General features: G+C 40.9%; 1 protein-coding gene across 1 annotated transcript in view; it reads right to left on the reverse strand.

Moving 5' to 3' along the window:
* dym (dymeclin) overlaps positions 1-20,290 on the reverse strand; it is a 69,881-nt gene that overhangs the window by 30,287 nt on the left and 19,304 nt on the right. The window contains exons 9-14 of the mRNA XM_015942872.3: positions 12,564-12,749; positions 12,272-12,450; positions 11,151-11,276; positions 10,908-11,021; positions 10,692-10,786; positions 6,762-6,861 (exon numbers count right to left, since the gene is read on the reverse strand). Of these exons, the coding sequence (XP_015798358.3) occupies positions 6,762-6,861; positions 10,692-10,786; positions 10,908-11,021; positions 11,151-11,276; positions 12,272-12,450; positions 12,564-12,749 (800 nt within the window). The remainder of the gene's footprint in view (positions 1-6,761; positions 6,862-10,691; positions 10,787-10,907; positions 11,022-11,150; positions 11,277-12,271; positions 12,451-12,563; positions 12,750-20,290) is intronic.

Here is a 20,290-nt window from a genome sequence, read left to right on the forward strand (position 1 = left end):
TGAATTCTCCCTGAGAAACAGAAACTGCTCACTAATGTCTGAATCGGACAGATTTCAAACTCTTTCCAGTAATTTCTAGGGTATTGTAACCTTAATGAATGACTGTGGATTTCGGAAACTTTGTAGAAAAAGAATCAAATTCTTAAAAGCTCTGACAATAAACAAAAGGCATTATTTTTATTATCTGTTGATATGTCCTCTGGCTCCGCTTGTCCCCTTTAAACAAGTGGAGTGGTGCTACAAAGCTGACACATGCGTCAACTCTTGCTATTAAAACGAGATCACAGATTGTGACTCAACCAGGACATGTAAACACACAGGCAGGGTGGTCCAGTATGCTCCAGGCAGTGTGTGTTTGTGTCTGTGTGCTTGTAGTCTCTTCCCAGAAATGCGCAACAGTAAACAGACGAAAAGGCAGAGAAGTAACTTAACCATTATGACTAGCTGGGAGTCTAAACACTGAAACACAATGCATACCAACACAGCAGATACATCTTTAAGTGCTTGCTTGTAGGTATGGGCATTAACCAGTAACAGCAGCAAAAGCACGCTCGGGGACGTGTGTGTGTGTTAAGAGTGTTTATAAGTGAGAGAAAGAGACGAAGAGACAGACATCAAGCAAATGGGCAGAAATCAGACGAGGAGACCATTAGCTTTAACCCGCAGCTTAGAGAATTTGACCATGTTTTTTCATATCCTCCTCTCAGTCTCTCTCTCATAAAGAGAGCAATTACATGTCCAGGACAAGCCCACATTAAACAAACATTAGTTCTCTCCACAGAGCCTGGCTTGGCCAAATTACATTGTTTCCAGATGCCTGCCTCAAAAACACATTTACACCCACCCCAAACCCTCCCCCGATGCTTTCCTCTCCTCCCCTCCTGCCAGCTTCTTCTGTTTCAATTGTTCTTTTCTCTTCACATTTTGACCCTTTTTATCTCTCTCCATGGTTCCCTAAACTTCCACACCTCTCAAGTTAAGGTGGGGCTCTGTGAACAAGGCCAGAACAGGCTGTTTTCAATTACTCCACCACAACCGCTACCAGCAGATGAGAAGAGCCAGGGACGGAGGGAAGAAAGGAGTCTGCAATAATGAGACAGCAGGGCTTCCGTCAGATGTCACATTAGTTAAACCTTAACCAGTGCATGTGGCCATTAGGAATACACAGTTAGGAAATATTTCACTACAAATAACGCTAATTAAAGAAAAAACAACAAGCCATCTCATGTTTTACTTATATTTATATTATTATATTTTTATTGTGCTCTCATCAGTTTACAAAGATGGATTTTGGGATTTCTCGGCCAATGATGTGGCTTTACCAGACATGGAAAGGTCCTCGGTCAGCGTGTTTACATGCAGTGTCAGAAAACCAAATTAATGCCTTTGTCCAACTGAAGTCAGATTTTAAACTGTATGTTTACACCTTAGTCCAACTGAAGTCAAACCGAACTGTACTACTACTTCTTGAGCTAAGGTACCCAGACTGTGCAGTTTGAAAAACAAATGTTAACAAATGCTAGTAAACGACATCCCAGCTCAGCTGAGCTATGACCAGCCTGAGCACCTCCCCTTCCATAACTGACGAGGCTGTAGAAACAGTCTTCTGATAACACACATTTGCCACAAGACTGTAAATCTGAAGTGCAACACCATCAAAAAGTACAGTATGTACCAAATGTACTGTGCTGGAACATTTTTGTTATCCATTTCTTCAGCCATTGTGCATATCCTGCTTTTCTCTGTGAGTTTCAGTCCCGCCAGTGTTTCATTATCATTTGTGTATTGCTATTGGGTAACTAGAAGGTTACCTACATGAAAAGATCTGACACCTACCATTGCAAAGTCGAGTGTACTTCTTTCAATAATCCGGTTTTCTAACAGACATGTAAACAAAGATAAAGGCTCTCACTCTAAAGTATTAGCTTGACTTAGATACGCATGTAACCATGTGACGTACTTCTCCAGGAACTTGTTGCTACTTACGCTCTTTACAGCTGCTCTGTCGATAAGTCAGTGGGGGGTACCATAAGTGACCTCTCCTGAAGTCAATCATATGCTCTTATGTCTTGTCCAAGTTCAGGTAAAAACTGCTACCTTTACACCACTGGGCTAGTGGTTCATCTCGTTCCTGTAGTTATTTTTGTCAGGGCAGCAGTAGCTCAGGAGGTAGAGTGGGTTTTCCAGAAATTTAAGGGTTGCCAGATCGATCCCAGCCCCTTCCAGGGAATTGTGCTGTTGTATCCTTGGGCAAGACACTTCCCCCTTCTTGTCTGCTGGTGGTAATCAAAGGGACCGGTGGCACTTGTGTATGGCAGCTTTGCTTCAGTCAGTGTGCCACAGAGCAGCTGTGGCTATGGTGTAACTCATCACCATCTCTCTCTCTCTCTCTGTGTGTGTGTGTGTGTGTGTGTGTGTGTGTGTGTGTGTGTGTGTGTGTGAATGAGTCACTGTAGTCTAAAGTGCTTTGGAGTCATCTGACTCAAAAAAGTGCTACACAAGTGCAGGTAATTTATTATTCATTTCTCATCGTTTTTGGAGACCAACAACTGTTCGATTCTATAATTAGCAGACTTGATAATATGGTCAGGGCAGTAGGTTGGCACACAGTCATGGGTCAGCAAGGAGAAAAGCAATGTGCTGAGCACACATCCCTGTAGAGCCCCGGTTCTCAGCACAAGTTCTTGGAGGAGTTATTGCTGACTTGCACGTTTTGTGGCCTCAGAGTAAGAAAGTCCTACACCCATTTGCAGAGAGAAGTACTGAGACCCAACTGGTTGAGATTTTGCACTAACTGCTGGAGATTTACTGTTGAATGCTGAGCTAAAATCCAAGCACTTCATTTGCACAGAAGAGTCCTCTGAGTCCAGGTGTGTGAGGGCTGGATGGATAGCAGCAGATATGCAGTCTTCTATAGACCTGTTTGACTTGTATGCAGACTGGAACAGGTCATGGGTGGGGTAGAGGGTGGATTTATTGTTCTGCAAGATCAGCTACTCAAAACATTTCATGTTGGTGGAACTAAGTGCTAGGGGCCGATGGTCATTATAGCTGAACGGAGGGAGCTTTTTGAGATGGGAATTATGGTGGTGGTTTTAAGAGTGTGGGAACAATAACAACTTAGACCAGGGAGATGTTTAGGATGTCAGTAGGACATCTTTGAGCTCTTCAGCATGGTACATGGTCTGGTCTCGTGCCTTTCGTGGGTTGACCCTAGAGAAGGTTCTCATTACATCGGCTGGGACTAGACATAGGGCCTGTTCACCCAGGAAGAGGTGGCCTTTTTTTACTGGTCTGCTTGTTTGTGTAACTGCCCAAAGAAGTGATTTAGACTGTTGGGTAGTGTGATGTCACCATCACATGACTGTTAGGGGAGTGAGGGTTTGGATGCAGCGCCAAAGAGACTGAGCATCTCTGGCATCAATGCTCCTATTAAAACAGATTTTTATTGGCAAGACGCTGCTCTGATAGTGTTGTCCCGTCAAACTTTAAACCTGCTTTCAGCTGTCAGTGCAGGCCCCTGATTGTTCTGAATTTTTGTTTTTGACAGAAACAAATAGCCTAGAGCTAAGTGAGATGAATCCTCTCATGACTGTAATCCCAATATTGTTCCAAGAATGCAACTGCTTGTTGAGATAAGGTGTGTGTGATTCAGTCGGCCATTTTCAACCTGAAAGGTGTTTTGTTGTGTGCCTGCTCTTTGGTAGTACTTTTTTTTTCTTTTCTCACTACTTACCACCTCAGTCGGACTGCTGATTAGTGGGTTGGGATGTTTTTGGGTGACCAAGTTTAAAACCGTAATTTGATAATTGATATAATCCCGTTCTGATGATAAAAATCAGCTGAGTAACTTTGTGGTGTACTGAAAAGTCCTTTATTCATACATTTGATAATCAGAAAAATGTAGATAATGAGAAATGACGTCATTCTGGTTAAATGAACCTGTTTACATATTGATAAACTGAAGCTGCACTTTTGTATATATTCGTGTAAATATTGTGTATGCTAATTGTCTTTCTCTGTTCTAACTTTAGGTCAGTTTTATTTTTTGTAGTTTTATTTCTGGTTCCTTCCTGAGTTATCTTCCCAGAGTCCCTTCCTCTGGTTGGATCCATCTCAATTCCCCCTTTGATGGTGAGCCACCCAAAGAGAACCTGAACTTATCTAAACTGATTCTAAAGGAGATGCACCCTGTGATGCCGAACTGATTCGTGAATGGTGGACTGAGACTTAAAGGAAGGAGGGATTTGAGTGACATTTAGATTTATTTGCATATAGTACATGACTTTTTCCATTGTCCATATTTTTTTATTTAGGTTTTGTGATGTGTATATATTTTTCATGTTTAATATTTTTAATACACTCTTTAAAGCATACACTCTTGTGTTCAGTCCTTTTTTTATTCACACTTGCTTGACTCCGTAGCCAAACTTAATTCTAATTGCCAGACATCCCATCCACTGGCAGCAGTTGGGTTAGCGCACCTTCCCCATCCTAAACACTAGCGTTACATGTGTGTAACCAACAGAGCCTGAACACAGAGTGTTAGTTGTGAAAACAATGCAGGACTGGGCAAAATACTGGTTAGAGTGTTAGCTCTACGAGCTAGATGGATATAGTAACAGATTTTATCCAAACAGAATCACAGTGTTTGAAATAAGTAAACAGATCAGAAGCTTTGGTCCAAATCATCAGGATTTATTATAACAAGATGGATGCATTTTGGGATTTAGGGGAGCTAAAAGCGTCATGTCGTTAAACATACTAAAAGTGAGACATAATTAAAGTCAATTTATATATCAACATGTGCGTGCGTGTAAGGTTGTGTGCACAAGCTCTAAGGGCAAACAACACAGCATGTTCTTTTTCATCAAAAGATGTCAATAAAGCTGAAAGTTTGCCTCTGGATGTGGATAGTAGACATGGGAACCAATGCCACGTATGGTTAGTGTAGTCTAAGCTGAAGGATAACAGCTGTATCGGAAAACTCGATCAGCTCCGTCTCAAACGTCTGTGACCCAGACTGGATGTCAGACACTTTTCAAGGAAAAGAAAACCCTTACAAAACTCCCGTGTAATATGCTGAAAATGTGCCACATGCCCTTGAGCAACACGTTGAATCTCTGACAAATGCATGAGGCGTCACTGTACGTGTGACCCTGCACTTTGACTTCTTGCTTCCTTGACATGGATTCACGTTGTCCCTTTTCTGTGGGAAGAGACAGCTGAACTGATATCTCGGTTGGAGAAAAACTCAATAACTGGGAGAAATATTCTTCTCCATTTTCAGCGTGCAGTAAAGCATGCATGTAAATAAAACAGAGCATCAAAATCAGCCCTAAAGGGACGAGGCATCAAAACAAAACTGACTAATTGAATTTCTGTGTTTTCTGCCAGTGTGTTTATGTCTGTGCACATATCTGTTTGTAGGAGGGCCTCATCAGATGCTCACTGCACAGTTGAAGGAGCACTCACATACACTCATGTTTCCATAACACCTGAAGGCATTTAGAAAGGCTTTGAGCAAACACACTAGCAAATACAGACAAATAGGTCCTTGCAAATGCAATGAGACAAGAGGCAGAAAAACCTGAAGGCAGGAAATACAATCATATCCGTCTATGGTCAAGAGAATGTTCTCATCTGCTGGAGTCCTTCATGAGCGGAGTGACCTGAAAAACCGCATGCATCTATGCATTTATGTGTTCTAGAGGTATTTGGGGAACTGGTCAGTGGTGTTGATTTTCCCTTGTTTACTAATAAAACTAGCCATTTGAGAAAGTCGGAAACAACATAAATGAGATGTTTCCTAAAATGAAAAAAGACGAGTCAGAAGGATACAGTTTGGAAAATAGTTACTATCTTGTCCTTTTTAAGTAGCATCCCAAATGATCTTTTCAGAGATTTTACATTTTTGTCCAGCAGTACTGATGAGCTAACGGCTAGTCCAAATGCAGCCAAGACCAAAGTATCACAGCCATCTTAAAAGACCTTCATCATCATTTTGTATGAGTTTATTTAGGAATAAATATTAAATTCCCTCCAGGCGTGACACCAGGAAGCCCTAGAAATGTTATATTTACCTGATGTTGATATTTACAACCAGCTAACACAAACTCTAACAAAAAAGAAGAAAAAAAATCAATGAACAACTAGGAAAGTTAGGAGATTTAAAGTGAGCCTGGGCTTGATATTTCCACAAATGTGTCTGCAATAGTGTCTTGTGAGTCAATCTCTGGGAAAAAAAATTCTCACGCTCCTGTTTCAGGAAGCACAAGTTAGTGGGAGGAGAGGTGGTGGAATTTGGATTCTTACTCATTAATATTTATGATATTCAAACATCAAACAAAATATTTTTTCCTCTCCTGTAAAATGTCACAAGACATTGTTCAGCTTTAAGTCGACAAAAAAGCAGGATCAAACTATTTGATAACACAATGGTGCTTTCTCATTAAGCTGCGAGTGAAAATAATTTTTAAAGCTTTTATTTACTTAAAAAAAGAACTAACTGTCTGAAATTTAACTGCATCTAACCTTGCTCTAATTGAAGTTTCACAAATACCCATGTCAAATTCCTGTTCCCTCTCCATGTAGACATCATTTGGCAGCTATCAATAAACATATTGCACATCGAGAGCAAGTTTTTGTGTGTGTGTGTGTGTGTGTGTGTGTGTGTGTGTGTGTGTGTGTGTGTGTGTGTGTGTGTGTGTGTGTGTGTGTGTGTGTGTGTGTGTGTGTGTGTGTGTGTGTGTGGTACTCACATAGTCAGGCAAGGCTGTGTTGTCTGCCTGTCTGCCTCTTAGAGACTGTGTTGCTTGCTCCAAAACCTTGTTATGCTTTTTAGAAAGCAAAGCAAATAAACTGGAAGAGAAGCACAGATGAGAGAACTGAGCTGCAACTACTGATAAATCAGACTTTAGTGAAGATAAAAAAAAAAACTTAAATGCTGCAATTAATGTCAAATTATCCCTGAAAATAATGACTTGTACTAAACACTTAACAAAAATAAAAATTCATATTAGACAGAAAATTGTTGCAAACTGAGCCGTTTTGCTTTCTAAATGAAGCTTTGAATAATAATGAATACTAATTAATGATAAAATCACACAAATTAGTCTGTTTTCCATTGACAAAATACTCAAGTTGTTGTTAATAAATGCCCAGTTCTCATATCAGACGTTTTAATGAGCTTTTTGTATTTTTTAATTAGTATTTATAAAAGAAGCCATTTTTTATTTTCTGCTGATTTGTTTTTTGTGCACATCATTTCAACTTCTTCATATTCTCTTCTGTCAGGACTGGAATTCTAAAGCTTTCCTGATTTAGAGTGAGTGTCCAAGAGGAGGGATCAGAACAGCTACGCTGAGGTCTGCCTGTCAACTCAAATCTAATTTTGAACGTTTAATTTGTTTTCTACCTCAGGTGAAAGACCACCAACCATGGTCCACCTGGGATGTTAACACAATAAAGCAGTGTGACTAGCTGGAGTGTATTATCTGTGATCTATGCTGAGGCAACGATGGACTCAGTCCAGGTAACAGATACTCTACAGATCTGGGAGGAGCTGCTAAGATCCGAAAGTCAGTCACGACTAAAGACAGATGAGGTTCTGCTCAAAAAGTTGTCATGTCTTTTTACTTTTAAAAAGTTATGCCTATAAAATAAATTATGTTTCAGTTTTTAAGGGACTCCAGCTCGGAGAGGGATTCTGAAGTTTTATAAAGTATAGAGAAGGAGGTTGAAATAGCCATTAGTAATGAACAGGATGTAAAAAAACTAGAACATACTTTATTGTTGTTAGAAACGTGTGTCCTGTTTAACTTGTTTAAGATAAAGGGATTGGTCTTGGTGCAGCTTATTTGGTTTTGACCTTTCTAATAGAGCTGAATGATTTCCCTCCACCAGTTATGTTTCATCTTGAGTTCTTGTTTAAAACGCCAACGTTTACATTCATATGGTATTTTTATTTCAGTTAACGTGTATCTATAACAAAACAGAAGAGATCCATATGATTTTCCAGTAATATTTTTAAAGGTGTGGTTTATTCGTTCTCTGTTTTGCTCATATGCATTTGGATTTCGCGGCCGAGTGGGAAGCGGCTGGGATGAGGATCAGCACCTCCAAATCTGAGACCATGGTTCTCGACCGGAAAAGGGTGGCTTGCCAACTCCGGGTTGGGGGAGAGGTCCTACCTCAAGTGGAGGAGTTTAAGTATCTCGGGGTCTTGTTCACGAGTGAGGGTAGGAGGGAGTGGGAGATCGACAGGCGGATTGGTTCAGCGTCTGCAGTGATGCGGACGCTGAGCCGATCTGTCGTGGTGAAGAGGGAGCTGAGCCAGAAAGCCAGGCTCTCGATTTACCGGTCGATCTACGTCCCAATCCTCACCTATGGTCATGAGCTTTGGGTAATGACAGAAAGAACGAGATCGCGGATACAAGCGGCCGAAATGAGTTTCCTTCGTAGGGTGGCCGGGCTCAGCCTTAGAGATAGGGTGAGGAGCTCGGACATTCGGGAGGGACTCGGAGTAGAACCGCTGCTCCTCCGGATCGAAAGGAGCCAATTGAGGTGGTTTGGACTGGTCAGGATGCCTCCTGGACGCCTCCCCGGGGAGGTGTTTCGGGCATGACCTGCCAGCAGGAGGCCCCCGGGTCGACCCAGGACACGTTGGAGAGGTTACATCTCCAATCTGGTCCGGGAACGCCTTGGGGACCTGCCGGAGGAGCTGGTGGAGAAGGCTGGGGAGAGGACGGTCTGGGGCTCCCTAGTTGGGATGCTGCCCCCGCGACCCGGAGCCGGATAAGCGGAGGAAGACGACAACGACGACGGCATTTGGATTTGATGTTTTGTTCAACGACTTGATCAATGTACAAAAGCAAAAAGAAACTATAAGTCAGCACAAAAGGAAGCCACTTCCTTCCACAGAACACACCGCTTGGACTCCTCATGAAACACTTTGTAAGAGACAAAAAATTTTATCCTCAGATTGTGATAAATTTGCATCAAGACTAGTACATCTTAGTACACCTCTAGTGCACCTAAGTACACCTCTACTGCACCTCTAGTGCACCTTAGCACACCTCGGTACATCTTAGTACACCTCTATTGAACCTCAGTACACCTTAGTAGACCTCTACTGCACCTTAGTACAACTTAGTACACCTCTAGTGCAATTTTGCACACCTTAGTACAATCTTAGTACACTTTACATAATGTGCCTTCAGCAGATGATTAACAGACTGGGTGTTTTGGGAGCTCTTTCTCAGATAGAAGTTACAATGGCAAAAAAGCTAAAGGTATCGAAGGAATATTAGGTAAAAGGAGAAAAAAGTGCAATAAAAAAACTGAATGTGTGAATGAGCATTAAGGATTCTTTTAAAATATCACACTTAAACTTCACAATTATATGTGAACAAAGATCATAAACATAGTTGGGAGAATAAGGATGGATATTAAATAATCAGAAGGACTTGTGATGGAGGCATTTAAATGTACCCACTGGTGCCTGTAAACCACCAGAACCCATAACAATCTGAGTCAGCTGTCAGCCAGAGTTCAGAGCTGCTCAGCTGACATTTGGAAATCCCTGGCAGGAAATTCCCTTTATCTTGCAGCGAGACAACTAATTCAGCCCTGCCCTGACCGCCATCATCATCACCATCATCATCATTATGAGCAGACAGAGTCAGCTGCTCTGCACGATTACTGGACAGGAAAGTCCACCACGCAGACAGAGGCTGTGTTCTTCTCTAACTGTAAACAGCAGAGTTATAGACAGAGACACAGGCAGTGAGATGAGAAGATATTAAATGTGCTAACGTCTTCAAAGAAGTAAACATAATTTCTTGCTGTGTGTGTTTTTATTGGGGGGGGGGGGGGGGGGGGGGGGTCTGTTAATTTCCAACACAAAATGTAATGGTTTTCACTGGAGATACACTTCTCAGCCTCCGTTTGGTCTCTATATTATTTTTATTCAACATTTTTAATAAAGACACTTTATTTCCTGTTTACTTTGATCGTTTTTCCAATATAAGCTAATTTTTATTTAAATACAAGATGTGTCCCAAAATGAGCAACTTTTGACTATTTTGAAACAAGTTTTCAAGTAAAACTTAAAAATAGTTATCTCTCGTGAATTATGAGCTAGTGGGTAGCCCAAGCACAGCTCTAACAATTAATACAAATGTTATTTTATAAACCTTTACGTCAGCCTTTTTTGCAATACTAGTTAATAAACACATTTTAAGAAGACTTTGCCCCAAGATGAAAAGGAAATGCTTCATTACAACTGGTGGTGAAACCCCCATAGAACTCTAAATAAAGAACCAAGCAATACAACACTGACAGAGGTGTAAGAGAATAAAAGAAAAACAATAATTTTTATTTAACTTTTTTTATCCTTTGAACATCGCTAACAGAATGAAACTTGAAATATGATCATAAAAAACACAGAAAAGGACAAAGTCTGTAAAGTAATTCAAAACAGCAAAGATGCAGTTTGAATGTCAAAAAGATAATGTACACAACAACAATGGATTTTAGCTAGCTGCCCTTGTATTTAACTTTGCATTTTGGTGTTCACATATTATATTTGCGAGAATGTTCTGGGATAGGTTGCATAGAATATGATCACTCAGCATATTGGGTCACTGTTTGTTCTGCTCGGACATTTGTAACTCCCAGTGTGTCCTTACCTGATGATGCGCTGGGCAGCATACTGGTGGAGGTATCGAAACTGAGCCGACATGTTGGCAAGCGCAGCCAGACAGTTGGTGTGGAGGTATTTATCCTAAGAGATTGCACAGAAGGCAAGAACACAAAAAGGAAAGCTGAATGCTAACTACTACCAACTCACAGCTGTATCATCTGTGAATCAATAAGCCGAACGCATGCATGAGCGCTCGCTTTACCCTTGTTCGTGTCATGTTGAACTGGATGGTACGGATGACGACCAGGATGAGCAAACTGCCAAGTGAGATCTCTGTCAATGACCTCTCTGTGTACCATGAAATGTTCTTCAACAGCTGGGAGACAAAGAGGGAGAGTAAGTGACACATGCCTGCTGAAAACGTCAGGAATGATTGACTCGAATCTCAGCAACTGGAAATAACGAATCGTTTCTCTCACGGGAGCTGATCGGTGTGCCTACTTACCACCTCATGGATAGAGCGATTGAAGGCGTCGTCCTCCGTGAGGATGAGTAGGATAATGAGAGCCATGTAGACATGATGAGAATTTCTTTCCTCTACATGGTAAAGAATCTCGAGTATAGGCAACACCTGACAGAGAAAGCAGGATTAGGATCAGCACCGGTGTGTGACAGCAGTGTCTGTCACCTCATGGACATGGTCTGCTGGTAGTGTTTTCTGTGTTCTGTCCAGGATGACTGGTTGATGCGCACACAATCAGTCTTCTGTTTATGAATGCATGTGTTAATTTTGTACTTCTATTTTGAGTTACCAGTGACTTGGAGTTTCCCATGGAGTCTCACACCTGCAGCTCATCTCCTCTGGAAGCCTAGGCACTCCTGGGATCTACCAACTCCCAAGGGAGGGGAGATTCATGTTTATGCTTGTGTTTAATTTAATGTAGATGTTTTCTGTTATGGATAGGAAGTTTGTAATTATGATTTAGTTATTTGAGTTACTTGAATTGATTAGACTGGTTAGTTTGTGTGTGTGAGGATGTGTGTGTTAATTGTATGTTAATTGTTCCCCTCTTGTATGTAGAGTGGTCTGATCAGCCACTATTTAAGTTGAACCTGGTGTGTCTGAAATGTCTTTTGTTTTTCTGGATAGTGTCTTGTGCTGTGATTAGGTGAAAGTTCCTGTTAACTTTGAAGCTGCTCCAAAATAAAATGGAGTTTTGAGTCTCATGAGCAGTGCTTCTCTGGCTGGTTTGTGCAAGTCCCTGACATGGTGTGTTAAAACACAGAACCGAAGATGAATCAGCCATTGATCAGATAATGTCTTAAACATCCCTCATTTCTTAACATTTTGCTTCCAGTTCATCTAACGCTCAGATGTTTTAGGCCTGAAGCTAGACTCCATAGCTGTTACCATTAACATAGCAAACCTCACCTAAATCTGGTAACGATGGTATGTTGAAAACAAGTCAGACAGAATTTATTAGAAGTATAGTCTCAGAATCTTTGAGTAAATTACAGCCTGCATAATTAAATTAATCATTACCCAACCACAAAGACTAATTATTAACAGTGAAAATGGCCTACAGCAACAGCAGTAAAATCAGAGTAGTGCCCACGCCCACCCACCAGGTTGTCCATGTCAGTTCTTGATAGAATGTACGTCCTCATGTTGGCGTTCTGGTGCAGCAGGGTGTAAAGCAGTAACGTGGCTTGGTCCGAGCGCTGCTGCTCGCACAGGGCCGTGTACAGACTGTTGAAGTTGATCTGGAAGGTGTGAGGTGGCTCCACAGTCAGGGACGACGTGTCTGCATGGAGACAACCAACGCTGATGTATTAGCACCTGGTACAACTTATACATAGGCTGTAAATAAAATGTCTGGAACTACTTTAATACATCTTCTTGTGCACTGATCCTTACCTTGAGTGTTTCTGAAACAAGTAATAGCCTGGCGGTAAGGGTTCGGCCAGTCCGGCCCATCTGTCAGATTGGCTAATACCAGCAGTAACAGAAGACTCTGATTGGACAAAGGTAAAGGGTTGTCTTCTTGGTCTATTCCAGCTCTGCTGCCCGCTCCACCCAAAGTAAAAACACTCCACAGCCCACCTGCACGGAGAGGAAAAAGTAGGACACAGATACAGGTATGATCACACAAAAGAATTAAGCAATTTTATGACTTTCGTGTTCCTTTAAAATCAAATAATTAATAACTGCAACAGAGTCAAAGTATATTTAAAGAATCTTCCGACAGTCAGGAGAAACTTTATGCTGAAGTAAGATTGTGTTTTAGTGGAAAATGTGATGCCCATTTCATTTAACAATGGCGTTCCCTTGGTAACCAAATGATGAGCCACCTTCTCAGCTCATCACTAACACAAGATGAAGCAAACCACCAGATGGGACTGAGGTCAAGTCATTAGCCTCTTTGTGCTTCAGCAAGCCGAACCTTAAAATGAAGCTGCCTTTTAAATTTGAATGAATTTATATGCTCTTAAGTGTGCCACCATGCAACATTGATCATTTTTATATAACTCTCTCCAATTTACAAAGACAAACATTATTGTTAAACATTGTCAAGGTAACCAGACTGAATGACAGCTTTGAAGAGGCTGCACTCAGAAATTTCCAAATAACACCAACTCCAACCAGAACGACTCCTTAACCCTCCCGCTCTTTATGGGTGACCCCGCGAGGAACGTTGACCATTGAGCAGGATTGATGGTTTACCCCTTGAGCTCCACGTGGCAGGGGTGAGGTGGTGCTCACTCCTCACCCCTGCCACATGGACCCAAAGAATAAACCATCAACCCTACTCAATGGTCAACTTTCCTCGCGGGGTCACAGCCATTAGGACAGTGGGAGGGTTAAATGTAAATGACAACCCATTACTCTACAATTTATCATATTAAAGTTTATATTTATTGCTGCAAGGAACCTCTCTTCAGTCCCAACCGCACTTATAACCTTTGCAAAGTGTTTGATTCTTTTGCACTTCGGCAGCCAGTGTCTTGATCTCGCAAGTTTTCTTTTTCCGGGTAGAACGCAAGGTATCCCCTCACGTGCTGAGAACGTAGCATGACCAAATATGGTTAATTGAGGGCGTTCTTGTATGTAAATGTCAGAGAACGCACACGAGTACCTGGGTACCCACAGGTGGGATTTATCATCAGACGAGTGCGAAGGAACACCCGTACGAGAGCCCACCGCATGTTTCATAAATCAGGATTTTGACTGTTTGTACGAACATTCTAAATTTCGTTCGGAACGACTTTGGGAATATTTCTATGAACATTTGATGAATGAGGCTTCAGGACCGGTTTAGACAGAAGTAGAGAACTACAGGAGATGTCACGCACAGCGTCTACACCAATGTGACACACAGACGTGGGATATCAGTTCAATAACAGGATCAAAAGAAAATCCGTCTTTCAGAATAATCTGATCTTCATCCGACTGCGCACCAAACAACATATCAGCTAAAATTCTTCTTTTCACATCCGGCAATTTCAGAGCAACATCAGAATTCATTCACTCATATTTCACTCCAGCGGACAGATTTCAATCCAATATTTACACTAATTTGTTTTTGCCTGAAGGAAAATCTGACTTCCTGTAAAATGTGTTTTGCTCCATATGCAGACAAACTGTGGCCGCTTTTACTAGAGTGTGTTGGCTTCTGGAGATACATTTTGATCTGAAGATCCCTGTAGGAGCTAGAAATGATGGCATGATTCTTAACAGTGAAGTTAAGATCCAGACAGCTATTGAAACTCACTGTGAAGACAAGTAAATACAAGTGGAACAGACTCATTTCACTGTAATCTTCTGCAAAGTTCATCTCAGTGGGCCACAACTGCTGGAGACAAAAGATTGCATAAACATTTTGCAATCAAAAATCGTTTCTGTGAAGTGGTTTTAGAATTCAAATCCACATTTACCTTGTTGTTATGCAGCTTGGGGTGTCTGATGTACCAGAAAGTCTGTACTAACTAACTTTTCCTACGTACAGTGTTCCTACGGTCTTTAGTATTAGAATGTCGTGTGAGTCAATCTCCGTGGGGACAAAAGCTGCCGTTTCAGGAACTAGAAGTTAGCTGGAGGAGAGGGGAACACAAGACGGCAGGTTTTGGAGATTTATTTCCATCTCGCCTCTGATTGGTTAACAGCAACGTGACTACCGCTGACACCACAACGTTGATGTTTTATCTCCACAAATAACACAAGCCTGAAGGAGTCCAGCTGTGTTGTGGAGTCGCTAATGCTAACAGTTAGCTTCTACTTGCTGAGACATTCTCTGCTCTCATTGACGGCAAAACAACAGCCTTCCCCTTCATGAGCCAAGATGGGTAAGTCCATGAATACTAATTTTCAGTGTGACATAGATCTGACTGGCTTTTCTAATTATATAATTCTAATCTACCTTCTCAGTGGTCTATTGGTATGAGTGTCTGCCCTGAGACTGGGAGATTGTGGGTTCAAATCCACAGTCGAGTCATACCAAAGACTTTAAAAATGGGACCCAATGCCTCATCAATCGCTTGACACAGCATTAAGGGGTTGGATTGGGGGGGTTAAACCACCAAATGGTTCCACAGTGCGGCGACTGCTGTAGCTCACCACTTTCCATGGGAATGGGTCAAAAGCGGAGATGTAATTTCACCAGTGTGTGATGATCACTAACAGGACTTTATTCTGAGCTTTTCCCCATCTATTTTCTATCTGATGCTAATGCAAGAAATAGGTGTAGAAGACTATTTCCCATTCATGCTGCCTGTTAAACTCATAATGACCGATCGTATTTCAAAAACAAGTGAAAATGTTTCGCAGTGTACTTGGTCTTTAACGGCCACAAAGAAATGTTTCATTCTGAGAAAACTGGGTTTAAAATATCGTAAGCAAGACACATCACTTTTACATTTGCATGTTGGTTCCAACCCAACATTGACCATATACAGACAGTGGTGGTGATGCTAACGCCAGAAAAACGCTAGCCCAAGCTACTGCTAATGCTAGCTTGAGTTGCCGGTGTCGGTACAAGATCTGCTCGGTTGCAAGATCGGCTCGGGGTCCTTCGACTGCCGATGACGTCAAAGTACGGCAAACCCACTCGGACAAAATACACTACACATCTATACTGTTGGAAAGAATTTAGCAGTGTCATTATTAAAATAATGTTTCTTAAGATGTAAGTTTGTGTTTATAATGGTATTTGTAAAATAAAACACTATATCTTATATATCTTATTCATAATGTTGAACTCCTCTTTGAGCACATCCCTTGAAGAATCATAGGTATTAGCAACACCTGTGAAATTGTATTTGCATGAAAGAAATGTGTCCCGTTTATTGAAGTATTTTGTGTTTAGTTTTTGATGTCTTGTCCATGCGTAGTTCAGTTACGCTCATAGCTGCTAGCCAAAACTCTGGAGTTAAAAGTTTTCTGGCTTTACTAAAATACCTGTCTGTCCTTATTTGATTGATGGTAGTTTTACTTTCTATTAGACTCCAAATGTAATCATTTGGCACGTTTCTAATTCATAATTTGCAAGAATGTAATCGGTGATATTAGCATTAGCATTCCTATGGGTTTTTCAAGTATATTAGCATTGCGCTAACCACTGGCTGCCAAATTGCAGCCTTTGCGATTAGAAAATCTCATTTTGTCACATCGCAATTTAATTGCACATGCAGTTAATCGTTCAGCCCTAATATACATGCAACTCTATGCTAAAAGTGTATTTTCAAAGAGGTAATGATGGATTTCTTTGTAAACGTTGTCTATCTTTCCAACAGAAAGATTTGCCTGGACCAACGTAACGTGACAACAACGTAACGTGATTACGTAATTCCGTAAGGTTCATGTTCAGCCAATCAACTACTTTGACGTCATCGGCAGTCGACGGTCCCCGAGCAGATCTTGTACCGACACCGGCCTGGGTTCAGTGGATATTTCAAACATCATCATGACATCGCCCTCTGTTGCATGAGGGCGTGATCTTCATTTAAAGTTCAGTATTGCAGTAATATTACCATCAATCCTTTTTGAGCTTGTTCAAAAATGATACAAAAACGATCCCCTGCACCAAACCTGTAGAAATTAGGCCTCCTTGCAAACGTTTCAAGACATTTTGAAAACTATCTCAAATTTTACTTTCAGTTTGTCACCATCAAAGCATTACTGGCTTTAATATTAGAATAAAACTATTTGAAAGATGGGTGAGAAAATGAGGCTCTCAAGTGGATTCAGTAAACACATAAATATAGAGGCAGGCTATAAATGACAAGCCTCCCATTTTTTCACCTGATAAATAATTCTCCAAATAAAGAAGTGAAAACAATTATGTGCACTCAGACTGATGTAATCACGGCTAACACGAGCACAATAGGGTCACACAGAAAGCTTTGCAGCACCTGAAATCTGAAACAACATAGACGGCGCCACTGAACAAAGAGACGCTGGAACCATAGGCCAGCTGGAGTGAAGTAAGGATTAGAGACACAGATGAGAACATTTCTTTCAGAGCCTCTGTAGTGCTGACCCTTTCAGGCATCACATCAGGTACACCAGGCACACTGACGACGGTCTCTGGCTCCTCCACGTCTAGCCAAAATGAATGCACAACTCAATGAAACTGTGAGTTTGTCAGAAAGTCCCACTGATCAAACTACCCATCAAGAGACAAATCTAAGTAGATTTGTGCCATCTAGTGGTGAAAATCAACAAAACACATCTCAGTGAACATAAACGCCCTGCAAAAATGAGACGTTTCATCTCAAGTGGTTTAATCCTCCTAAAATATAAGTTAAAAAATAAATTAATACATAAATATGCTTCTACTGTATAGGATAATCGCCAAACAAACACAAAGCTCAAAGGAAAGAATGCCAGATGTCATTCTCCAGGAAAAAAAAGGAAGAGATCAACTTAGGAATGGTGACAATTTTACAAAAATGTAACTAAAATATATTTTTGCAACCAGTTTCTCTCCTGGATCTCCTCTAAAATCTGATGAGTGGGAGCAAAAAGCTGTGCTGACACACTAATGCGATCAAGAGGGTTTGTAATTTCAGTGTGCAGGAAATAGAATTAGTTTGTACAGTCTCAGGGGAAAATAATCAACAAACTTCTTTCAAAACAAATAAGAAAATGGAGAGGACTGATATAATTTCCAGTCTGTGACTGTCTGCACATGCGATAGACCTCTTTTGTCTAAGCTGGCCAAAAACAGGAGCGAGAGAAGAGAAGACCCAGTGAGAGCTACGAGGGAGCCCTGTTCATCACATCACTGGCACCACAGAGGCTGGACCAGCAGTGTCACGGAGCCCGGTCTGGCAGGCACATTTCCTGCACAAATACACAGAATGTTGTTTTACCTTCGTGGGTGCCATTTGTTATCGTCTGGCTTGGTGCCCCTCCGCCTGTCCGCCACATAAACCCAATAATGTTACATTGCTTAGGCTGTTCCGGGCCTGGCCAGTGGAAAAAGAGGAGGAGGACATGAAGACGAGGAAGGGGAAAGTAAAGAAAAGGTCACACTAGTACACAGAGGCTGGTATACTAGACATCAGGTCTTGAGGCAGTGAAGGCTTCCTCCGATGAAAACGTTCATTTTCACAAACAGTCTCTTCTCTGAAAACTCTTTATGGTCTACACATTTTTATGAGTCTGTTTGGCCTGAAACTCAATGTGTCAAAAAATAAAATAAAATAAAAAACAGACCAAAACACTGAATACAACACGGGGCTTTGATGCTAAGAAGCATTGGTTTTAGGACACAAGGACACGAAGTCCCAGAAACACGAAGCAGACTGCCAAATGAAATAAAATCTGCTCAATGACATCTACTCATCAAGGGTCACACAGACTACACACACACACAAGGGCCTTTATTTAATGATTCAGTGGTTAACGCACTAATACTTCAACTTGGCTAATATTACTTAATGGATGGATTAGGAAGGTCTTTGCTTCTATTCAAAATATGCAACAATGGGTTCAGCAAAAAAAAAAAGAAAAAGAAAAGAAGATAAAAACTGAGTAAAATATGATAAAATACTCCTGAGAACACAAACAGAATCTCAGTCAGAGATGCAAAAGGCTGGTGGACAAACACAATGTCCCAATTCTCTACTTGCATAACTGTAGATGAATCAGCTTTAGGCCAAAGCATGAAGATAAGCTGCAGAGCAGACACGCAATATTCCACGGAAGTAATGATTATCTAAAATTACATCTGCTCATCAGATAATAAACAACCATCTGAAGAATAGAAACTAGAACATTTCTGACTTTGAAAGCTGCCAAAATTCTGATGTTGTAATAATCTAAGCCAAGGAAAAGTGCTTATGTTTTGATGCATAAACTATAAAAGTGTTAAAAAAAACAGCAGACCTAAAGCCAGTGGCTCATCAGGATCACCACGGTAGCCCACATTAAAAACATTTTTTCAGTTAAGTTGACCTTGTGTATTTTTCACTGTTAATCTATGCAATGGATATCCATGGAAATGTTGTTAAAAAGAATTAAATGATGCCCTGTTGAAAATTATACACGTCTTCGTAACATCCAACCATAAAAGTTGGGTCTAAAATACATGGGAGCAGGTCTACGTCTCTGGATGATGCCATATTACACACCATGTTTACTTCTACAGGAGCCCATAAGTACAAAATGTCTCAGCACGCCAAGACAAATTACAGTAACAAACAACATGACACATTCCTCGCTACACATATACGTCAACGAGTTAGTCCACCATACACCGTTGAAGAAGTAAAGAAATCCTTTTAAGAAATAAAAGGACTATACCCCATCTGCTCAAATGTCTCAGAAAAAGTTTAAATCGTCTAAAGTTGATGCCAAAGATGTTTCAAACAAGTGTCATTCCTGAGCCGATGCCATCTTTGTAGTTTCTCTCCAGTGCAGCTCTGGTACTAAGCCCACCCAAAGTCTCCCAACAAGCATAGAGCACTGTGATTGGCTGGACCTAAAACTGTTTGGTCCAATAGTTGACCTGCGGAGCCTACAATGGAGCGTGGCTAGACCGGCCTGCATAGCTAAATAGTTTGTTATTACTACAGTTTGTCAAGATGTCTAGTGTAGCATTTTGCAGATTTTTAATTACCTTCTAACAAGTACAATAAAAAATATAAAATCATTGTTAAAACGACTCAAAATGTAAAGCAGTTTAGAATATGAGAAGACTGTGACCTGATGTGTGTGAATGTGTTACACACAAAAACAGATTTTAAAATAAACAGCAGAGCCAAGGAGAATAGTGACTAAGACATCAATGTGAGACATAGATGTTATTTAGCGCTTTACAAGTTAGCAACAGTTTTGTACTTCTGTGGAAACCCAGCTAGCAGCGGTGCTTTGGGGATAATGAAACCAGTCACTTGACTCAAATCCTGCCCTTCAAACATTAAACTGTCATGAGGAAATTTAAATCTGGCGAATTCTACCAAAGGCCAGTGTACTGACAAGGAGAAAACAACTTGTGCTAAAAATGTTTAGGTGTTAGTCATCTTATACGCTAACACGATAGGTGTAAGTCCAAGATTCATTTAGAAACTAGTGATGCTCAAAACCCATGAAAATAGTGTTTTTACATTAATGCTGTAGGCTGTTCTTTTACTAACAAAAAC

Source organism: Nothobranchius furzeri, chromosome 6, assembly GCF_043380555.1.
Source record: "Nothobranchius furzeri strain GRZ-AD chromosome 6, NfurGRZ-RIMD1, whole genome shotgun sequence".
In the NCBI taxonomy this organism is placed as follows: Eukaryota; Metazoa; Chordata; class Actinopteri; order Cyprinodontiformes; family Nothobranchiidae; genus Nothobranchius; species Nothobranchius furzeri.